Below are 19,214 nucleotides of genomic sequence, written 5' to 3'. Positions count from 1 at the left end.
CTTCACATCCTTGTCAATGCACTTCTTCATGACTAATACAACATTAATACAGTCTCTCATTACAACGCAGCAATCATGATGGCCAGAGGATGGAATAAAATGGGTAGGAAACATAAGTACTGTGACCCACTGCACCCCATTGAACAAACGCTGTTCATTACAGACAATAAAAGTTTGGTGGCTTTTGCAATGTCTGTTAAATCGAACATCTGTTATAATGGTGTTCAGTGTAGCAGTGATCTACTGAATATTCCTTCCTCCTTCCAAAAGATCTTTCCAGAGGTCCCCTCCAGAAATATACAGGTATCTACTGGATTAGAGGAAGGTCAACTGTATTAAATATTATAGTATTGTGTAAATACTTATGACGACAACAACTTACCAAGGGGAGGCTTAAGGTATCTGCGCTCAATACCTTCTTCTAAGGCAAGAAGCCGTTCCCTCCCAACATGAATAGGATTCTGGCGAGTGTCTCCATCTTCTTCAGGCTGTAGACATGATGCCCGGAACTCACCAGCATGCTTCTCACCATTGTCATTAAGCCGCCAGCTCTGTCCACATAAATATTCATTCACCATTAATTAACACTGTCTCAGTTATGAACAATTACAATGGCCTCATGTCCAAAATGCATTTTTTTAGTACTCACAGGCTTTAGTGAGGCAGACACTCAAAATATTTAGTAAAAAATAATTCAGTTTAGTATGGAAAACCAAAATTAGTATGGTTTGCTTCCATGGATGGTGCATGAAATCCAAGAGTTGGGGGGGAAAGGGAGGAGTCCATTATTCAGGGAAGCTGAGAGACGCCACAGATAATAAGAACATGCAACGTCTACGAGAGATGATGTCACCGAGCGTCAGTTGCTTGTGCAACCACTTTTTTTTTTTTTTTTTTTAACTACCTGCTGTTATTCACCAGGCCAAAATGTAATTTTGTGTGTTTGCCTATGTATTTCATGGAGTATAAGATGCACTTTTTTGTCTCAAAATTACCTTAAAATATCCCCAGGCATCTTGGAAGCCACACCAGATAGGTTAGCTTGGCTCCACTTGGAAGAAACAATGGTCTCTTATACAGATGATCATATATACACTGCTTGGCAATCACAGTTACTTACTAGCTTATAAAGACTGTTGAATTATTCTAACAAAATTACATGCACTTGTGTATATACTCAGCAGCTTTTGGAAACATCCAAGTTCAAGAACACAAGACACACGCAGTTTGCTTACAGTACAACTGGCCCTGTGACAGTCTAGGGGTTTGGCAGTTTAGCAATTTAATAGTTTAGCACCTAGTGTTCACCCTACTCTAGCAAGGTAACATGATCACTGGTGAAGTGCCTGCAAAAATTCTGATAGGTAATCATGATCACTTCACTAGCCATCCACTCACTAACTAGCAAGGCTTCCATATTAGAGAGATGTTGGCTAGCGAAACTGCTGAGTCATTATCACAGACATCTGTCTCATATGGAAATTCAACCCTTGTTAGGCTGGCTTCTCTTACAGAAATTCTATTTCATTCGAGACAAGAGTATCACAGGAGGAAACAGTCTTATATTACTGGTAGTGAAAAACAGGAAAAATAGTTGTAACAATAAACAATACTCCCTGAAATTACAGGTACCCTGTATTTTTCAGCCATTACTAAAGTACTTTAGCAATGTCTAAGCCACTCAGGGCTCAGCCATTTACACTACTGTTACGAAAATAGGATTAAATTTACTGAGTAACATAATTAATACAATACTGTACTTGAAATCAGCAGTGGTCGATAAGCATTCATAACATGCTACCTGTGTTTGCCATTTCACAGCAGATGACACTATCTGAGTGAGCAATTCTGTTCATCCTCTGTTCCACTACTGCCCTAGCAAAGCTAGAACTGTAAACAATACGATTCACCAAACCAGTATACAGTCATCCCTTAACATCCGCATTTTGAACATACACGGTTATAAATATCTGCAGGTGGATATAACATAAACGGTTTTAAATATCCGCAGGTGGATACAGTACCGGGGCTGGATTTACTAAAGCATTTTATCTAAGTGAACTCTGCTGACACTGTTCACTGCAAATGTAACACTATCCCAGGCATAGTTCATGGCTGTTTTAGAGATGGCATTATCCAGTGAATTAAAAATAACACTCTTCCTTTTGGCCACTTCATTTATTTATGCCATAATTCATTAGGGGAAAAGTTAGGACAGAGTGAGAGTATTTCTTTTCTTCCATGTACCCTCGATTAGTTGGTCTAAACCGGTTTGCTGCCCTCGAACCCCCTCTCTCTCTCTCTCTTACCCCTCGATGAGCTGGTCTAAACCGGTATGCTGCCCTCCCCCCCTCTCTCTCTCTCTCTCATGTAATACGAAGCAATACCCATGTACGAGAGTGGCTGAAAGTATTTCATTATATTGTGAATTACTGTGATAAAATACAAGTGATTTAGTGATATTTTGGCAGTAATCAGAGACATCATGATGCTAAGTGCATTAGCTAGCAAACATTTCTGCAGTTGCAAACTGTGCAGCAGTGCTATGAAATGACTCATGACTTTATATCAATAAACTTTATAAAAGTAAGTGGTAATAAAAGTCATTCATGAAGTTTGATAAAGTTTGTAATGATTCTCCTCACATCGTTACTGTTTTGCTAAAGTCTAACGTAAACACTGGAATATCGTAACAAAATTACAGGAGACTGGCAAGAAGTGTTTTATTTTTATTACTATTACAATTACTGTGATGAGGTAACATGGCTGTAACCCTATTTTGTATGAAAAAAAAATCTTGTGGTTTGGTGGAAATTTCCACCTCCCTGGGCTATTTCTTAGGTCAGACAGTCAAAAAACACCTTGTACTCTCTCCAATCGTTCTCTGTGCTTGGAGTGCCTACAGAAATGCAGTTTGTTGGAATCGATAGTAGAAAGATTGATGTTTGTCTGACAAAAATTTTAGCTTTCAAGATTAACAGTAAGTGGGTTAAAACACGAGTTGAAAACACACAATTTTTTTCCTATTTCTCCATAATGAGCACAGTCAGTATGTTGCCATCACAGCTGCTGCAGCAAAAGGGTTAAGGGGAATCTAGGGGTGTTTTTATGGGAGGCAGCAGATATCAGCGGATTTTTAACATAGGTGGGTGTCTCTCTTACTTATCCCGGTGGATGTTAAGGGAGCACTGTATCGCCAATATTTGCATTTGCTTCTATACCGTACTGATACAGATATTTGCTGTCGACATCAGGATATCAGATACAGACGGAAGAAACATCAAAATGGCTTTTAATGAACATTTCACTCACTGTTTTGCCTGATTCTGTGTGAATGAGTGCTGTTACCTTGATACTGCTTGCACCTTAATAAAGTCTTGCTGAAAACCATTAAAGGTTCAGAATGATAAATGGATGAATGGGAAAGGTGCAAAGGAAAAGAAATAAAAAAACTGAAGGACAAAATGAACAAGATGAATGAGGTATACTGCGTGATGTGTAAGTGTGTTGGCTGTGTGAGTTTATGTACGTAAATAGTGTACACATGACTGCACCCATTAGTTATTATATTCTTGGTTTAGTCATGATATGTATGTCACTCTTCTCACTGTGGTCTAAAAATAAAATAAAAAAGTTATTTACTGCATCTAATAAGAATGAAGGCAATAGACAGGGGTACCAATAAGGAGACACTAACTCTGAGACAAGATGAATAACATTTGGCAAGTTCATGTGTAAGCTACTAGTTAGTGTTTGTGTGTCTGTATGATTTTTTTTTTTTATGCAAGGAAGAAGGAAGCAAAGGCCAGGAGCCCACAAACCATTCCTTCCAAGAAAAAAACAAAAACAATACAAAAGGGAACCAAATTCATGATCCATTCATTTCAAGATGCCTGGACACACTGCCTTTGAAAGACTGGAGATCATAGGAAGTAGGAAATACAGACAAAGGAAGACAGTTCTAAAGCTGACCAGTTGCATAAATGAAGGACTGGGAGTAACAGTAAACTGCTGCATGAGAGAGTTGGACAGAAAAGGGATGAGAGTTTGTTGCTAGACGGGTGCTATGCAAGCAGACAGTTCAGAGGAGCAGTGACCATTGAAGTAGTGATAGAAAAAAAATAAAGATGCAACAGTGTGGCAAAGAGACAGAGGATGAAGGAAGCCAGTAACAGGAGGAAAGTTAATGAGACAAAAAGCCTTTGACTCCACCCTATTGAAACGTGCTGTATGTGGGGAGCCTCCCCATACAAGAGAGTTGTACTCCACACAGGGGCGAATAAAACCCATGCATAAAGTCAACAACTGTGCAGGGGTCAAGAAGGTATGGAGTTGGTTTAGCACACCTAATCTCTTGGAAGCAGATTTTACAAGAGATGTAATAAGATCTTTCAAGATAAGTCTAGGGCAAATGAAACTCCAAGCATGTTCAAGGATGATGCAGGATTGAGCTGGATATTGCTCAACATTAGTAGGTACTCCTGTGGAAGATTTTGTTGGGTTGATAGGTGTAAAAATTGACTCTCTGATGCATTAACCCCTAAATACCGAAGCACGTCACTGTATGTGCTGACCACTTTAGCCCTCTCAGCTGAATCACATCAATATAGCGGGCCTTGTAAAAAACTGCCTGCACATTGCTCCATCCCGACTGTGACGTATATCCCTTCAAGCCAATGAGAACTAACCCCTCCGGCCTCGGGTTGGGTGATCCGGCCACTCTGGAGGCAGGGGGGGATCACCCCCACTCTCGACCCCCCTATTGCCTGAATGTTTTGTCATCTGTTACATAATAACCCTCTCTGAAGACCCTCCCACCCCTCTGTACGCCCCAATAGGACGTTGTTAGTCGAAGTTTACCCCTCCCCCAACCACGAGACCTATTCCATCCCCCCCCCACCTTCCCCCCTACCATGTATACCCCTACCTACAAGCCCAATACTACCCTCCTACCCCCAATAAGCCATCGTGTGATAGCAAGCACGCAGCTTGGCTTGCTCTCCCCCCCCCACGCCTCCCCTCCCCCACTCCCCCCACCTCCAACACAGGTACACGTGCTTTATATATACTTCCTCGACGATATTTTTTTTGCCTGTGCCTTTTTGTCCCTGAACATAATAAATGCTTCTCTGTACACTATTCTATGCATGCAAACACGTACAATCACAGGTATTTGCACCCCAGCCCCCCCACCATCACCCAGCCCTCTCCTCCCATCACCAACCCTCCACCTCAGTACATCTATCACTCCCCAAACGTGAATTATCTCCCCACACCTGCAAACACACCTGCTTGCAAGGTTATGCTAAATCACATAGATTTTGTTTGTTTCAACTATCCAAACTGGTTGTTACCATAAATGATCTCCCAAGGTTCAATGTACAGTACAAGTTGTGGTCCTTCTCCCCAATTGAATTTTATCTCCCCACACATACATACACATCTGTTTTCATAGTAGTTGGTCAAGAACAAACTAAAGTGTTCTACATTGATAAGAAAAGATGGTTTTATCCAACCTCCACACCTACAAACCTTCTCCCCACAGGGAACTTTATCTCCCCAAAAGCAAGTAATCTCCCCACACCCCAAAACACCTGTTCTCAGGCTTGGTGTGACATATCATATTCCAATGACTTATTTATGTAATAGAAAGAGTTAGTTATCAAAACTATAGAGGCTTTTGAAAATTTTGGGGGGTAACTATTTTATTTTATTTTCAAATTTGACCCTCGATTGTGAGGTAACCATTAGGCCTAGGGGGATGCCGATTGAGCTGTCAGGTGTGTAAATTCTTCCTCATTAGCCAGAACGTATTGATTTTCCCCTTGGTGAAAGTTGAAAAAACACCCCTGAATTGTGGCTCCAGTGCTGATGAGCCAGATCGAATTGCAGTATTTAGGGGTTAAAAAAAGGATTATTTTTACCCAAGTCATAGATACGAGCCAAGACAGACATTAGGTGTGCAAAAGCCTCATCCCATGCTTGTTGAGGTAACTGCTGAGATGGACGTTGCGAGAACCAAATGGAAAGGTGAAGGGTGGAATCATCAGCATACAAGTGGATAGGGTTAGATGTACAGCTTAGAAGGTCACTGATGAATAAAAGGGAGAGAGTTTGTGATACGAAAGAGCCCTGAGGAACACCACTGTTGATAGATCTAGAAGAACGATGGCCGTCTTCAACAGCGAATCTAGAACGACCAGAGGGAAAGCTATAGACAAAGGCACAGAGAGAAGGATAGAAACCATGGGAGGTTAGTTTGGAAACTAAAGATTTATGCCAGACTCAACTGAAGGCCTTTGATATCTCAAGTGCAATGGCAAAGCTTTTGCCAAAGTCCCAAAAGGAGGATGACCAGGAGTCTGAAAGGTAGGTGAGAAGATCGTCAGTGGAGTGTCCCTGACGGAATCCATACTGAAACTCAGAAAGAAGGTTGTGTACGGAAAGATGCTTTAAAATTTTTCTGTTAAGAATAGACTCAAAAACTTTTGAGACACAAGATATTAAAGTAATTGGACGATAGTCTGAGGGTTGGGAATGGTCACCCTTCTTTGGGACTGGCTGAAAGAGAGCAAACTTCCAGCAAAAAGGAAAGGTACAAGTTGACAGACAAAGGTGAAAACGTATATCTTGGTAAGGTGTAAGCAAAGTTCTTGAGGACAACAGGAGGGACTCCATCAGGCCCATATGCCTTGTTAGTACCGAGGCCAGTGATGGCAGAAAATACATCAACTGATGAAATTTTAATGTCAGCCATGAGGAAGTCAGAGTGGGGAAGTGATAGAAGAACAGCACTGGAATCATCTAAGATGGAATTGGAGGAGAAAGTCTGAGGAAAGAGATCTGCTTTATCAGTAGAAGAAATAGCTACAGAGCCATCAGAGTAGAAAAAAAGAGGGAAGGATGATGAGGTAACGACTCTGAAAAAAAGAGGGAAGGATGATGAGGTAAAGTTGTTAGAATGGTTTTTGGCAAGGTGCCAGAAGGAACGGGAAGAATTTGAGTTGGAGAGTTGAGGGCATTTAGTACGGATGAAATTATTTTTAGCAGAGTGAAGAACAGACTTACATGATTCCGGGCAGAAACATAAAAAATAAAAAATAAAATAAAAAAGATGTGTAAATAATTTGCAGATGTGTGTGTAACTTTAAAACAAATATTTAGCTTAGCAGAATACACTATGACCATAAAGCGTTGCTAAGTTCAATCAGAGAATCTTCAATGTCAAGCTTTCCTAAGTAAATAAGATATACTTGACTGAAGACTATCTCAAAATCAAGAAAAACATGACACTTTTGTGTGCGTAATGTGTGAAGCTACAGTACACTGTATAGTATGATCTCACTACAACGGACTTCATTAGACTGGAATTCACTTTTTTCAGAGTCGAAGAACCAACCAGAATAATTTGTTATATATCGGGAAAACTCCAAAAAAGCTAGAAGCAGTCCAGACTGCCTAACCTCAGGCCGGGGGGGCCATATTGTCCGTGTGGTTTGTGTGTTCGTGTGTCAGTTGGTGGCAGGCTGGTGGTGCCACTATTGTCCCTGTGCTCTGCCTCAGTCTGACCCATATCATTTTCCCTCCATATCATTTCCCCAGAAGTCCCTGATATACTGCTCGAGAGGGATGAGTGATAAGTGTAATATACAGACAAACTGGACACCTTTATCAGAGAAATTACCAATATGCCGGGAGGTTAACTCATCCTCTTCAGGCCCACAGTGGGGGGCGGAGGGACGTTGGTTACAAGATTGTGACAACGTGAGTTAACTTTTACCTGGTCGTGGTGTAGTGGTATGCTGCCTGGCTCTCACCTGAGAGTCCCGGGTTTGATTCCCGGCATATTGGTAATTTCTCTGATGATTTTTCCTGTGTAAAAAAAATACAGGTTCTCTCTTCTGGACACCTTTAGTTTGTAAGACTAAAAAATAAGGTGTATAGAGTGTACAGTACAGTATTTGAAAAGTGCTTAAAATTAAGTACATCACACGGCACACAAGATACAAGCTACACCTCCAGTTCCCGTCCATGATTCAGCTCCTGCCAGTGAAGACAATCAGGATGATGATTCACTGTTCCTTGACAATGACCCTGAAGATGATGGGTAATGATTTTGAAGGATTTTCTCAGAAGGATCCTTCACCAGGTGCTGAGTGATGATACACTCAGCAAGGTGGGGGGATGGGGGGGAATGGTAGGGTGAGCCAAGTGAGTCGGAAAAGCTACATAAGTTTTATTGTGTCCTAGCCTTGCTTAAATTTTACTGTGTTATGCAATTATTTATACAGCAGTGGCCTTTGAGCAAAGTTATGAGGCAAATGGGATATTGCCATGAGTTAGAAGGCACTGGTGGGGTGAAGCAGGATGGTGGTCATGATGCTTTTCATGTATGAAAATAGCATGGGGAAGTCCATATGTTGCTTTAATCGGAGTTTTGCTTTTTTCAGAATGGCTTAGGCCCCAATCAGTCCATTCTTGTGAGGTTTTACTGTACTACATATGTATGTAGGTGGCATAAACTGGACTTTGTAATTCATGCTTTACTGAATGGTAAGAAGTTTTAATCATTATATACTATATATAAAGAACAGTCTCTGACTACAGTTGTGTTAAACCCAATCTCTGGGATTGAAGCAGGTTTATTTTATCCACTGTGCATTAGCTCTAAGCACGTCTGGCCTGTGTTGGTTAATGATCAAAATGTTACATACCTTTAAAGTATAAAACTTGTTTCATTTTATGGCTAATGGCCAGCCGACCAAAGTTTTACATACGGTACTTCTAAGTACCGTACTGCTAAGATAGATGAGAATGGCAGTGCGTTAGTGGACATTTGTGCTGGAAGGGCACAAAATGATCCACAGGTGTACATGGCGAGTGATGAGAAGGGTGGGTGGTGAACCGAATGAAAGGAAGGCAATGATTGATTATGTGTGTGTGGATGAAAGGATGCAAAAATGTGTAATGGATGCAAGAGCTTATAGAGGTTGGGGGAGTGGACTTTCTGACCACTACTTGGTGGTGGCCAGAATCAAGATCCAATTAGGATGGAGAAATAGAAGAAGAGAAGGACGGGATGGAGTATTTGCAAGGAGAGTGGAAAGGTTTCAAGAGGATGAGAAAAAGGCAGAGTATAAGAGAGAAGTGGAGGAACAATTGGGCAAATATGAATTGGAGCAGATGGGGGACCTGGAAGGTGTGTGCAGGATATTCACAAAAGAAATATGTGCAGCATGTGATGTGGTGTGTGGGATGAAGAGAAGACAGAGGGGGGGGGTGCAAGGAACAGCGTGGTGGAATGAAGAGCTGAGACAGGCTGTGGTACAAAAGAAGAAAACATACAATGAATGGATGAGAAATAGGGGTGTGGAAGAAATTGAGAGGCGGAAGAGAGAGTTATATGTAGAAAGAAAGAGAGAGGTGAAAAGATTAGTAAGAGAGAGTAAGAAGAGAGTGGATGAGGAATTTGGAAAGAACTTGAGTGTAAAGTGGAGGGAATGTACGAAAATGTTCTGGAAAGAGGTAAAAAGAGTAAGACAGGGTGGAAGTGAAGTTAGCAGGGGAGTGAAAGATAAAAATGGTAGATTACTAATGGAGAAGGGAGAAAAAGTGAGCAGATGGAGAGAACACTTTAAGGAATTGTTGAACATAGAGGATGGAAAGCATCCGAGTATTAGTGGCTGGGGAATGGCTGGGAGAAGGAGGGAGGTGAGAAGACAGGAAGAAATCAGTAGGATAGAAGTTGTGGAAGCAATGAAGAAAGTTAAATTGGGGAAAGCCCCAGGAATTGATGGAGTGTGTGGTGAAATGCTGAAGCATGGGAGAGAGATAGTAGTAGAATGGATGAGGAAAATGTGCAGATTGGCCTGGGAGGAAGGCAGAGTCCTGGAGGATTGGAAGTCAGGTATAATTATTCCCTTGCACAAAGGAAAAGGGGAAAAAGAAGTGTGTGGTAATCATAGGGGCATTTGTCTTCTTAGTATAATAGGAAAAGTGTATGGTAAGATACTTACTGATAGAGTTAGAGAAAGAACAGAGGAATTAGTTGGAGAAGAACAGGGAGGCTTTAGGAAGGGAAGAGGTTGTGTAGATCAGATATTCATTCTTAGATCTTTAGTGGAAAAGTTTCTAGTGAAGGGAAAGAAGTTGTATGTGGCTTTCATGGATTTGGAGAAAGCATATGACAGGGTGGATAGACATGGATTGTGGAAAGTATTAAGAATATATGGAGTAGATGGGAAGTTGTTGAATGCTGTGAAGAGTATGTATGATGGTGCTAAGGCTGCAGTGCGTGTGGATGGTGAACTGAGTGAATTTCTCTCTTTGAAGGTTGGGTTGAAACAGGGATGTGTCATGTCACCATGGTTATTCATTCTGTATATGGATGGAGTAATAAAAGAGGTACAAGGTAGGGTAGTGGATGTTGGAGTGGCCCTGGTGAGAGAGGATAGTGTTTGGAAACTCCCTGTACTGTTGTTTGCAGATGATACTGTGTTGTTGAGTGAAGACAAAGGAGAGCTGCAAGGCTTGGTGGATGAGTTTGGAAGAGTGTGTAAGAAACGGAATCTAAAGGTGAATGTAGGGAAGAGTAAAGTGATGGTCTTTGAGAGAGTTAAGTCATTGAATGTACAGTGAGGTTGGATGGTGAGGAATTGGAAAATGTGAGTACATTTAAGTACTTGGGTAGTGTGATGAGTAAGGATGGAGGTTTGGAGGGTGCAGTGCTTGAAAGAGTACAGCAGGGAAGAAAGGTTGCTGGTTCCTTGAAAGCAGTGATAAGAAATAGGGAAGTGAGCATGGAAGTGAAAAAGTTACTACATGACAGTACAGTAATCCCGCATTTTTTGCGGATTTTTTGTCTACGGTTTTGCCCTCTCACGGATTTTCTTAGCATTAATAAGTTCAACTAAAATATCCTTGAATATACAGAAAACAAAAAATTTGAAATTCCCGCAGCTTCCAATTGTAGCGCGGTAAACTCACGCCACCCTCTGTCCCTTTCCGGTGGCCCCTCTGCCAGTGTTACCATATCTAGCATCATTTTATTCTTTTAGCATAATTTTGATCAAATTTTCGAGTCTGGAATATTTTTTAGCATATTAGAAGTTTTAGAACCATTCTAGCATAATTTAGAATGGAATGGAATATTTTTAGAATAATTTTATAAAAGCTACAAATCAGAGAGAGAGAGAGAGAGAGAGAGAGAGAGAGACGAATAAGGTAAGATGTTTGAATAGTTGGTTACTTTCAGTTTGGGCTTGGTTGGGTTGGATTAGGTTAGGCTGGATTAGGTTAGGTTAGGTTAGGTTGGATTAGGTTAGGTTAGGTTAGGTTTTAGGTTAGGTTCGGTTAGGTTAGGATAAGTTTGAGCTTTGTACTTTACCCATGAAACCTAGGTTTTTCCAATGGATTTTGGTATGATTCATTCGATTTTCAGCTTCATTTCAGTCGGAAATGACCATTTTCTGTGTTTCCCCCCCTCCCTATAACCCCCGATTCCCCAAAGATCCCTCATTATTTCAGGGGGATGGGGGGGGCATATCTCAAAATCTGGTTATTTCCGACGGAAATGATGCTCAAAATCGAACGAATCACATCAAAATCCATCAGAAAAACGTAAGTTTCGTGGGAAAAAGCAGTATGGGTAGATACCGATATTTATCCTCTTACTGTATGTAGGTTCATTTTAATATTTTCATAGTAAACAATACATAATTAATATGTTGCACGAATATGTATAGAATTTTATCATTTAGCTTCAAGTTAGCATAATTCATTTTTTACTTGGAACAAATATGCTCAATCTAGCATAATTTTTTCATTGCCCTAGCATAATTTCGTTGTTTGGATATGGCAACACTGCTCTCTGCCCCGCATTCTTCAGTCAACGCCTGCCTGCCGCAAGTGGCTGTTGTGGTTGTAACCACACTATGATATGAGCCTCTTGCCTCCCACTTGCTTTCCACATGGCCCCAGAACGTAAGCCAGCCTCACCAAAGGCTAATAATACAATTAGTAAGAACTCCAAAGTGACAAAACGATCAAGTTATGACCTTAGCAGAGAAAATTGTGTTACTGGACAAGCTAAGAAACGACCGTGCGAGTGTTTGCTATCACCAGTTAATGCATCTTTTTATTTTGTACTGTTTTGTTAATAAATGTGTAGATAATTGTGTATTACAGTACGGTGTTTACGTTTTTCCTTCATAATGGAGTATGTTCTTTCAATCTTGTAAGAAGGTATTTCGGGATGAGTATGGAGGTTTCGGGACAATTCGCAGTCACAACAAACAAAACAATTCGCCTTCATTAATGAAGATAGCTATGGGTGACGCTAGAATATAATTCAAAGGCGACTACAACGAGGAAGAAACAAATTAATTATTGACTAAAGGTGCAACTAATAAATAATATCCAGAACCTAAGCTACTGAACATAGACTTTGCTGGATCCCCCTGAAATATAGTTATTAAAGTATTGATTAATTAATAATAAGTATATTGATGAAAGTATTGATTAGTATATTTATAGAATGGCGGGGAATCGTCCAGGGTGCGAATTGTTCTGAAGGGAATCGTCCATGTTTTGACGGGGAATTGTCTGACGGCGAATTGTCTCGCAGTCAGTATGGACATGGACTGTGTGATGGGCAGCAAGGTGGACACAAGTGCAAGTTTTCAATTGTTAATAGAGAATTCGCGGAATTGACTTTTCGCGGGGGTTACAAGAACGTAACTACCACGAAATATGCGGGATTACTGTATTGTGATACCAACTCTAACGTATGGAAGTGAAGCTTGGACGTTGTTGGTAGGACACAAGCCAAGAGTGAGAGCAGCGGAAATGAGTTATTTAAGAGGAGCCTGTGGAGTCACATGGAGAGACAGGCTGACAATTGAGAATACAAAGGAGCGTTGTGGTGTGGATGTGGATCTGATAGGAAGCGTTAGGAGGAATACTCTGAGGTGGTTTGGCCATGTGGAGAGGATGGAGGGTGAATGACTGATGAACAGAGTGTATGTGAGTGAGGTGGAGGGGGGGAAGAGGAAGGGGGAGGCCGAGGATGAGATGGAGGGATGGGGTGGAGAGGTATATAAGAGAGGGGGGTGTGAGTTGGGAGCGGGGAGTGAAATGGCGGGGTACAGGGTGACATGGAGGCAATTTGTTTGTGACCACCCCGAGCAGGACTGAGGCGTCTGGCAATAGATAGATAGACTTTTAACCCTTTAACCGCGGGTGTCATCCCAGAATGACATTGCAAAAACTGGACCAAACCGCGGGTGTCATTCTCGAATGTTTGTGAATATTTTGAATACCGCGCTTTTTTCCGTGCGCCAATTGTTTCAAGGGAGAGTAGCTATTAAGTTCTTTCACTCCAGCCGACCCCCACCTCCCTCCTCCCCCCCTGGGCCCCCACCTCCCACCCCCTGGGCCCCCCACCCCACCCCGGACCAAACACGCATCAGTATCTGTCCAGCTGTGTGAGTGACAACACTGCTGATGTGGCAGTGAAGTGCAGGCAATTACAGTGCCTTTTACCTGCCTCAGTGAACACAGAGTGGGTGTTTATTGTATGTGCAGTGTTCATATATGTTTATAGTATTTATTATCAGAATGAGGTTGGCATTTGGTAATGGTGTGTGAGAGAAAAATAGTGATTACAACACCGCTGATGTGGCAGTGAAGTGCGGACAATTACAGTGCCTTTTACCTGCCTCAGTGAACACAGAGTGGGTGTTTATCGTATGTGCAGTGTTCATATATGTTTATAGTATTATTATCAGAATGAGGTTGGCATTTGGTAATGGTGTGTGAGCGAAAAATAGTGATTTTAGATCACTCACTTCTAATGGCACTGCCCATCCAGTGATAGTTAACGAAATCATGAAACCTACATCATTGCAAAGCCGAAGGTTAGTACTTTCTAATGGTAACTTATTTTTCGCTCTAGATTTATTCTGTGCAGAGTTATAAAGGTTTAAAGTTTGTTTACAGTTTGGCTGAAACCCCCGCGGTAGAGGCCAGTCGGGGCAAAACAATGCCCGCGGTTAAAGGGTTAAGTACAGTATAAATGCTATGTTTTATTATTTGGGTAATGACCAGAGGCTTACATACATTATGTGTTTCATATATGGTTAATCACCGAATATTGGCTTAGATTTGGAAGTTAAAATGTTATGTGTTTATTATTTATCTAATGACCGAGTGTTGTGTACTTTTAGGGATGCACAAAAGTTATGGTATGTGCTTTGTTTCCTATTATTTGCCTGTTGTCAAAAACGTTGCTTACTTGTGAGTATCACTGTGTCTTAATAACATTTCATTACATAATGGTATAATGTGGTTATCATGTCATACCTTCTTTAAAATAAAAATCCAAGCTGAAAAGCTCAGGAAATTGTGATATTTTGATGCAGCCTAATATATTAGCACTGTATAATATTTTCATGTACCAGCATTTTTTCACATAAGCTAAACAAAATTAGTTGCAAGCGACATCCAAATTTAACACTTAGCTCCTTAAAGTCCAAGAAAGTCAGTGATAATTAAGTTATGTATATTATTTTACATTTTACTGAAGATTAATAGGGGAAAAAAAAAAAAAAAAAGTATTTCTGCTCAGTTCTTGTACCATCGAAATTAAACATTAAGCCTATTTAATACCACTGATGGAACACTGCCAGTGTATGTATGTATACTATCTGATTTGCAAGTTCCTACCAGTCTGCCACGGCTCCTGACAGAAGACTGCTTTCTTGCTATTTGTGTCGAGCTTCATTCTAATCACAATGATTTACTATTATGGTCTATTCTGTATGTTTTAGTTCAAGCAGGTTACAATTTAACCCATGGACTGCGCAATTACCTTTTTATTATCCCGCCCCGTGGTGTGCAAAAAAAAAAAATCATATACCTGAAGATGAACATCCAGGACATCATCTAGTTTAAAAAAAAAAAAAAAAAAAAATTCTCTCTCTCTCTCTCTCTCCATCTATGCGTAACGCCATGCGTAAGTTTGCATAGGGGTGGAGTAGTTAGCGGTGATGCACGGCCACTGAAATGTTAGCACAGCCTGAGCTGTGGCTTGCAATGCAACGCTTCCCAGCCCAAGCTGTGGCTCGCAATGCAACGCTTCCCAGCCTGAGCTGTGGCTTGCAATCCACGGTTAAGAATGTCAACAGCATGTGGGCTACGACCATATCTTTGAAAAATAATTTTACAGCATTAGTTCACACCTAGAATGGTGGAAGAAAGTGCTAGAGTCTAGGGTCATAAATATTTATATATTTTTCACTGTTATTCAGCCGATTCCAATACGGTTCTGATAATCGGATAATCTTTCCCTTCCGATACTGATATTAATCAACCTCTGCTTGCTGATTTACTGCACTAAGCTATCACGATCGGCCATGGTGAATGCATGAATGCAACCCAGTGCATGTGTGTGTAGGTATGAGTGTGGTATGGGTGTAGTTAAGGAGGGAGGAGAGGGAGAAGTCCAAGTCGGGGCTCAATGATATCCACTTATCCTTATCCCTTCAACCCACTACTGTAATGTACAGTATTTTATAGGGAAATTTAATCTTGCTCACCAGAAAGTTTTGTTCACTTCAGGAAACATCTTGTACTGGATGGGGTTCATGTGGACTAAACCAAATGCCTTTAGTTTGGAAAGTTTTGCATGTGCAATAAAAACGGTTTCATTAGCAATAAAAAAAAAAGAGTCTTATCAGATCTGGTGGAGGGGGATAGGGGGAGGGGGAGGCCAAGGATGAGATGGAGGGATGGAGTGGAGAGGTTTATGAGAGAGGGGGGTGTAAGTTGGGAGCAGGGCAGTGAAATGGCAGGGGACAGGGCGACGTGGAGACGATTTGTTTGTGTCCACCCCGTATAGGATTAATGCGTCTGGCTATACATATACAGTACCCTCGCGTCCAACACGGTAATATTGTCATGCATGGGTCACGTGTTGGACCAAAAATGTGTTGGACTAACAACAGGGCTTATGGGGAAAAATGAATTATGTCAGCAACCCTAGGAAAAGTCACCCTAAATACCTACCATATACCTATACATATATTGGTACTATTGTAATTATAATAAATGGTACTGTGCTATGAATGATAACTAACCTTTTAGGATAGTGTTGGTGGGCTTGCTGGGAATGGAAGGTGGTATCCAAGGCTGTAGGTAGTCCTACTGGGTCCCCGGAGGGTGGCTGCTGGCGTCACTAGCGGGTAATGGCTGTTGCTCCTCCTCAACCTCCCTCATAAATCCTTCGAAATCACACTCAGAATCACTATCTTCGTCCACAGCCATGGAAGGTCCTGCTTCTGCCTGTCCTAGCACTCTGTAATCCTCGGCAAACAGCATGCTTCTCACACTGTTGCCAGAGCCCCGTCTCGTGACTGTGGAAAGTGATCGCTGTCGCTGACTCAGCAGAGAATAAGGAGAAGCAACTTTGTTTATAAACTGGTACACACGCCGATGAGAAGGGTTTCAAAACGATTGATATTTATTCTAAAATATTAATATGTATTCAGTGTCAGGCTAAATGTTCAATGCTGATGTACGATACATTATCTGTCGAGTCGCCTGGGTTTTGGTCACACTGTTTTGCCCGTCGTATCCTCGGCAGGAATCCATCCAGATGAATTCCAAATGCCCGTGGTATCATCGGCAATTTTACCACGTTACCGTTCCGATTTACCATCGTATCCTCGGCAAACCTGGTATGAAGTGCCGTGTGATAGCCTTCGGCTGCCAGGATCTTGTCTTGGCTTTTTATTATGGTCCTGACATTGGCTTCATTCATGTCGTAGGCCTTGGCAATGTCAACTTTCCTCTCCCCTTTCTTCTTCCTCTCGATGCTTTCTAGCTTGGTGGCCTGAGGGAGGTGCCGACGCTTCTTGGGGTTCTCAGAACGCTTCCTAGGCATTGTGAGCAGGGTAAAATGCAGTAACAAGGGCAGAAAATGCAGCAAGAAAAAAGCACCTTCCAATGCAATTATGCGACTGAGTGGCACTGTGGCGGGAGAAATTTAAACAAAACATCACGTGACACCAGAAACGTTTTTAATTGGGCGGCATCACGATCACGTCACGATAGCGGGAGGGGAAGGCTACTTGATCAGAAGTTTTCATTGGCTATCATCATCATGGGAATGTCCAGTATGACCGTGATGTACAGGGGGTGATCGTGCTAGAGTTGAACTCTGCGGATTTCGCCCACTTCTCGGAGCTCTGTGCGTGTTATGCTAACACACTCGTGTTGCAGTAATTAAATCGTATTAAATAATACTAATTTTTTGCTCTCCGTGCTGGACCTGAATCGTGCTGGATGCAAGGGTACTGTATATATATATATACAGGTAAGCCCTTAATTCACGCGAACTTTTTTCATGTGATTTCGGTTATCCATGAATTTTTCGTACAATAATTAAAACATAAAATTATAGTGTTCAAATAAAAAATTTTAATATCAAGAGAAATAAATAAAATATAAAAATGCCTACCTGCTGCCTGTGTGCAAACATACGTGTGTGTGTGTGTGTGTGTGTGTGTGGAAGGTCGGTCCACACAGTCAGTTTGAATCCGACGTTCGTACCATGCATGACTCGCGAATCGTTATTTGTGGCTTATTTTTTTGCCTTCCAGTGATTGCTTGCCTTGTCTGCCAACCTGCGGCCTAAGCATAGTGCTAGTGATGCACGTGGTAACACACCAAAACGTACTCGTAAAGTGATGTTGCTGACAGAGAAAGTTAAAGTGTTGGACAAACTTAAGGGAGGAATGTCAGCGACAATTCTCCGTCAGGACGATTCCCCGTCATTTATTTACATACCAGTTTATTTAGCAAGTACAGTACACTAGTTTTTTACTTATATGAGATATAAAATCTACCTGAAAATTAGTTATTAAAGTATTAATTAATTAATAATAAGTATAATTATAGAATGACGGAATTGTCCATGTTTTGATGGTGAATTGACTTCATGGTGAACTGTCTCTGAACCGTGTGTTTGGGGTGAGTCAACTGTTCTTACAATAAAGAAGACAGAACGTAGCATAAGGGAGTCAGTGAGGGCTAGTGCACCAGACTGTGCTAAAGTGTCTTCACCTACGCCTGTGAACTGGCTTGGAACCGTATGTTTGGGGTGAATGAGTCAACTGTTTGGACAATAAAGAAGGCAGAATGTAGCATATGGGAGGCAGTGAGGGTCTGTGCACCAGACCGCTGAAGTGTCTCCACCTACGCTTGTGCTTGTCAGGTTTCAGTGTTAAATTTCTTACATTTTTGTTATTTTTCATACTTTATGCTAGTTTATAAGGTGTATGTAATGCATAAACAGTATTATTCAGATGTAATATACTTAATAGACATGCGTAATTATGTGCACACAAGGGCAGAATGTATACGCGAATTTACCACATACGCGAAGGGTCTGGGAACATAACCCTCGCGTGAATTAAGGGCTTACCTGTGTATATATATATATATATATATATATATATATATATATATATATATATATATATATATATATATAAATACATACATAGATAGGTATACAGTATATATATATACAGTACCCTCGCGTCCAACACGGTAATATTGTCATGCATGGGTCCCGTGTTGGACCAAAAACGTGTTGGACAAACAACAGAGCTTATGGGGAAAATGAATTATGTCAGCAACCCTAGGAAAAGTCACCCTAAATACGTACCATATACCTATACATATATTGGCACTAATGTAATTATAATAAGAGGTACTGTACTATGAATGATAACTAACCTTTGTGGATGAGCAGGCTTGCTGGGAATGGAAGGTGATATCCGAGACTGTAGGTGGTCCTACTGGGTCCCTGGAGGATGGCTGCTGGCGTCACTAGCGGGTAATGACTGCTGCTCCTCCTCAACCTCCCTTATAAATCCTTTGAAATTCCTTCCCCCTTTCTTCTGACTCTCGATGAATTTTAGCTTGGTGGCCTGAGGGAGGTGCCGCCACTTCTTGGGGTTCTTAGAAGGCTTCCTAGGCATCGTGAGCAGGGTAAAATGCAGATAAAGGCAGAAAATGTGCGAGAAAAAACGCACCGTCCAATACAAATTATGCGACTGTGGAAGCTGTGCAGCAGGAGAAATTAAACAAAACATCACGTGAGAGAACTGTTGGGAAACTCTCTGATATTGTTGTTTGCATAAGTTTGA

The 19,214-nt window shown here is 41.3% G+C and overlaps 1 protein-coding gene across 2 annotated transcripts in view; it reads right to left on the bottom strand.

Annotated features, from left to right (window-relative positions):
* tou (bromodomain adjacent to zinc finger domain 2B toutatis) overlaps positions 1-19,214 on the bottom strand; it is an 860,023-nt gene that overhangs the window by 40,298 nt on the left and 800,511 nt on the right. For both annotated transcript variants that reach the window (XM_080276402.1, XM_080276403.1), the window contains one exon: positions 383-551. In XM_080276402.1, the coding sequence (XP_080132528.1) occupies positions 383-551 (169 nt within the window). The remainder of the gene's footprint in view (positions 1-382; positions 552-19,214) is intronic.

This window comes from Coenobita brevimanus, chromosome 65 (assembly GCF_032717465.1).
Source record: "Coenobita brevimanus isolate Jiangsu-jjx chromosome 65, ASM3271746v2, whole genome shotgun sequence".
NCBI classification, from domain to species: Eukaryota; Metazoa; Arthropoda; class Malacostraca; order Decapoda; family Coenobitidae; genus Coenobita; species Coenobita brevimanus.
Note: the sequence above shows the minus strand (reverse complement) of the source record. Positions and strands in the feature narration are given on the sequence as shown.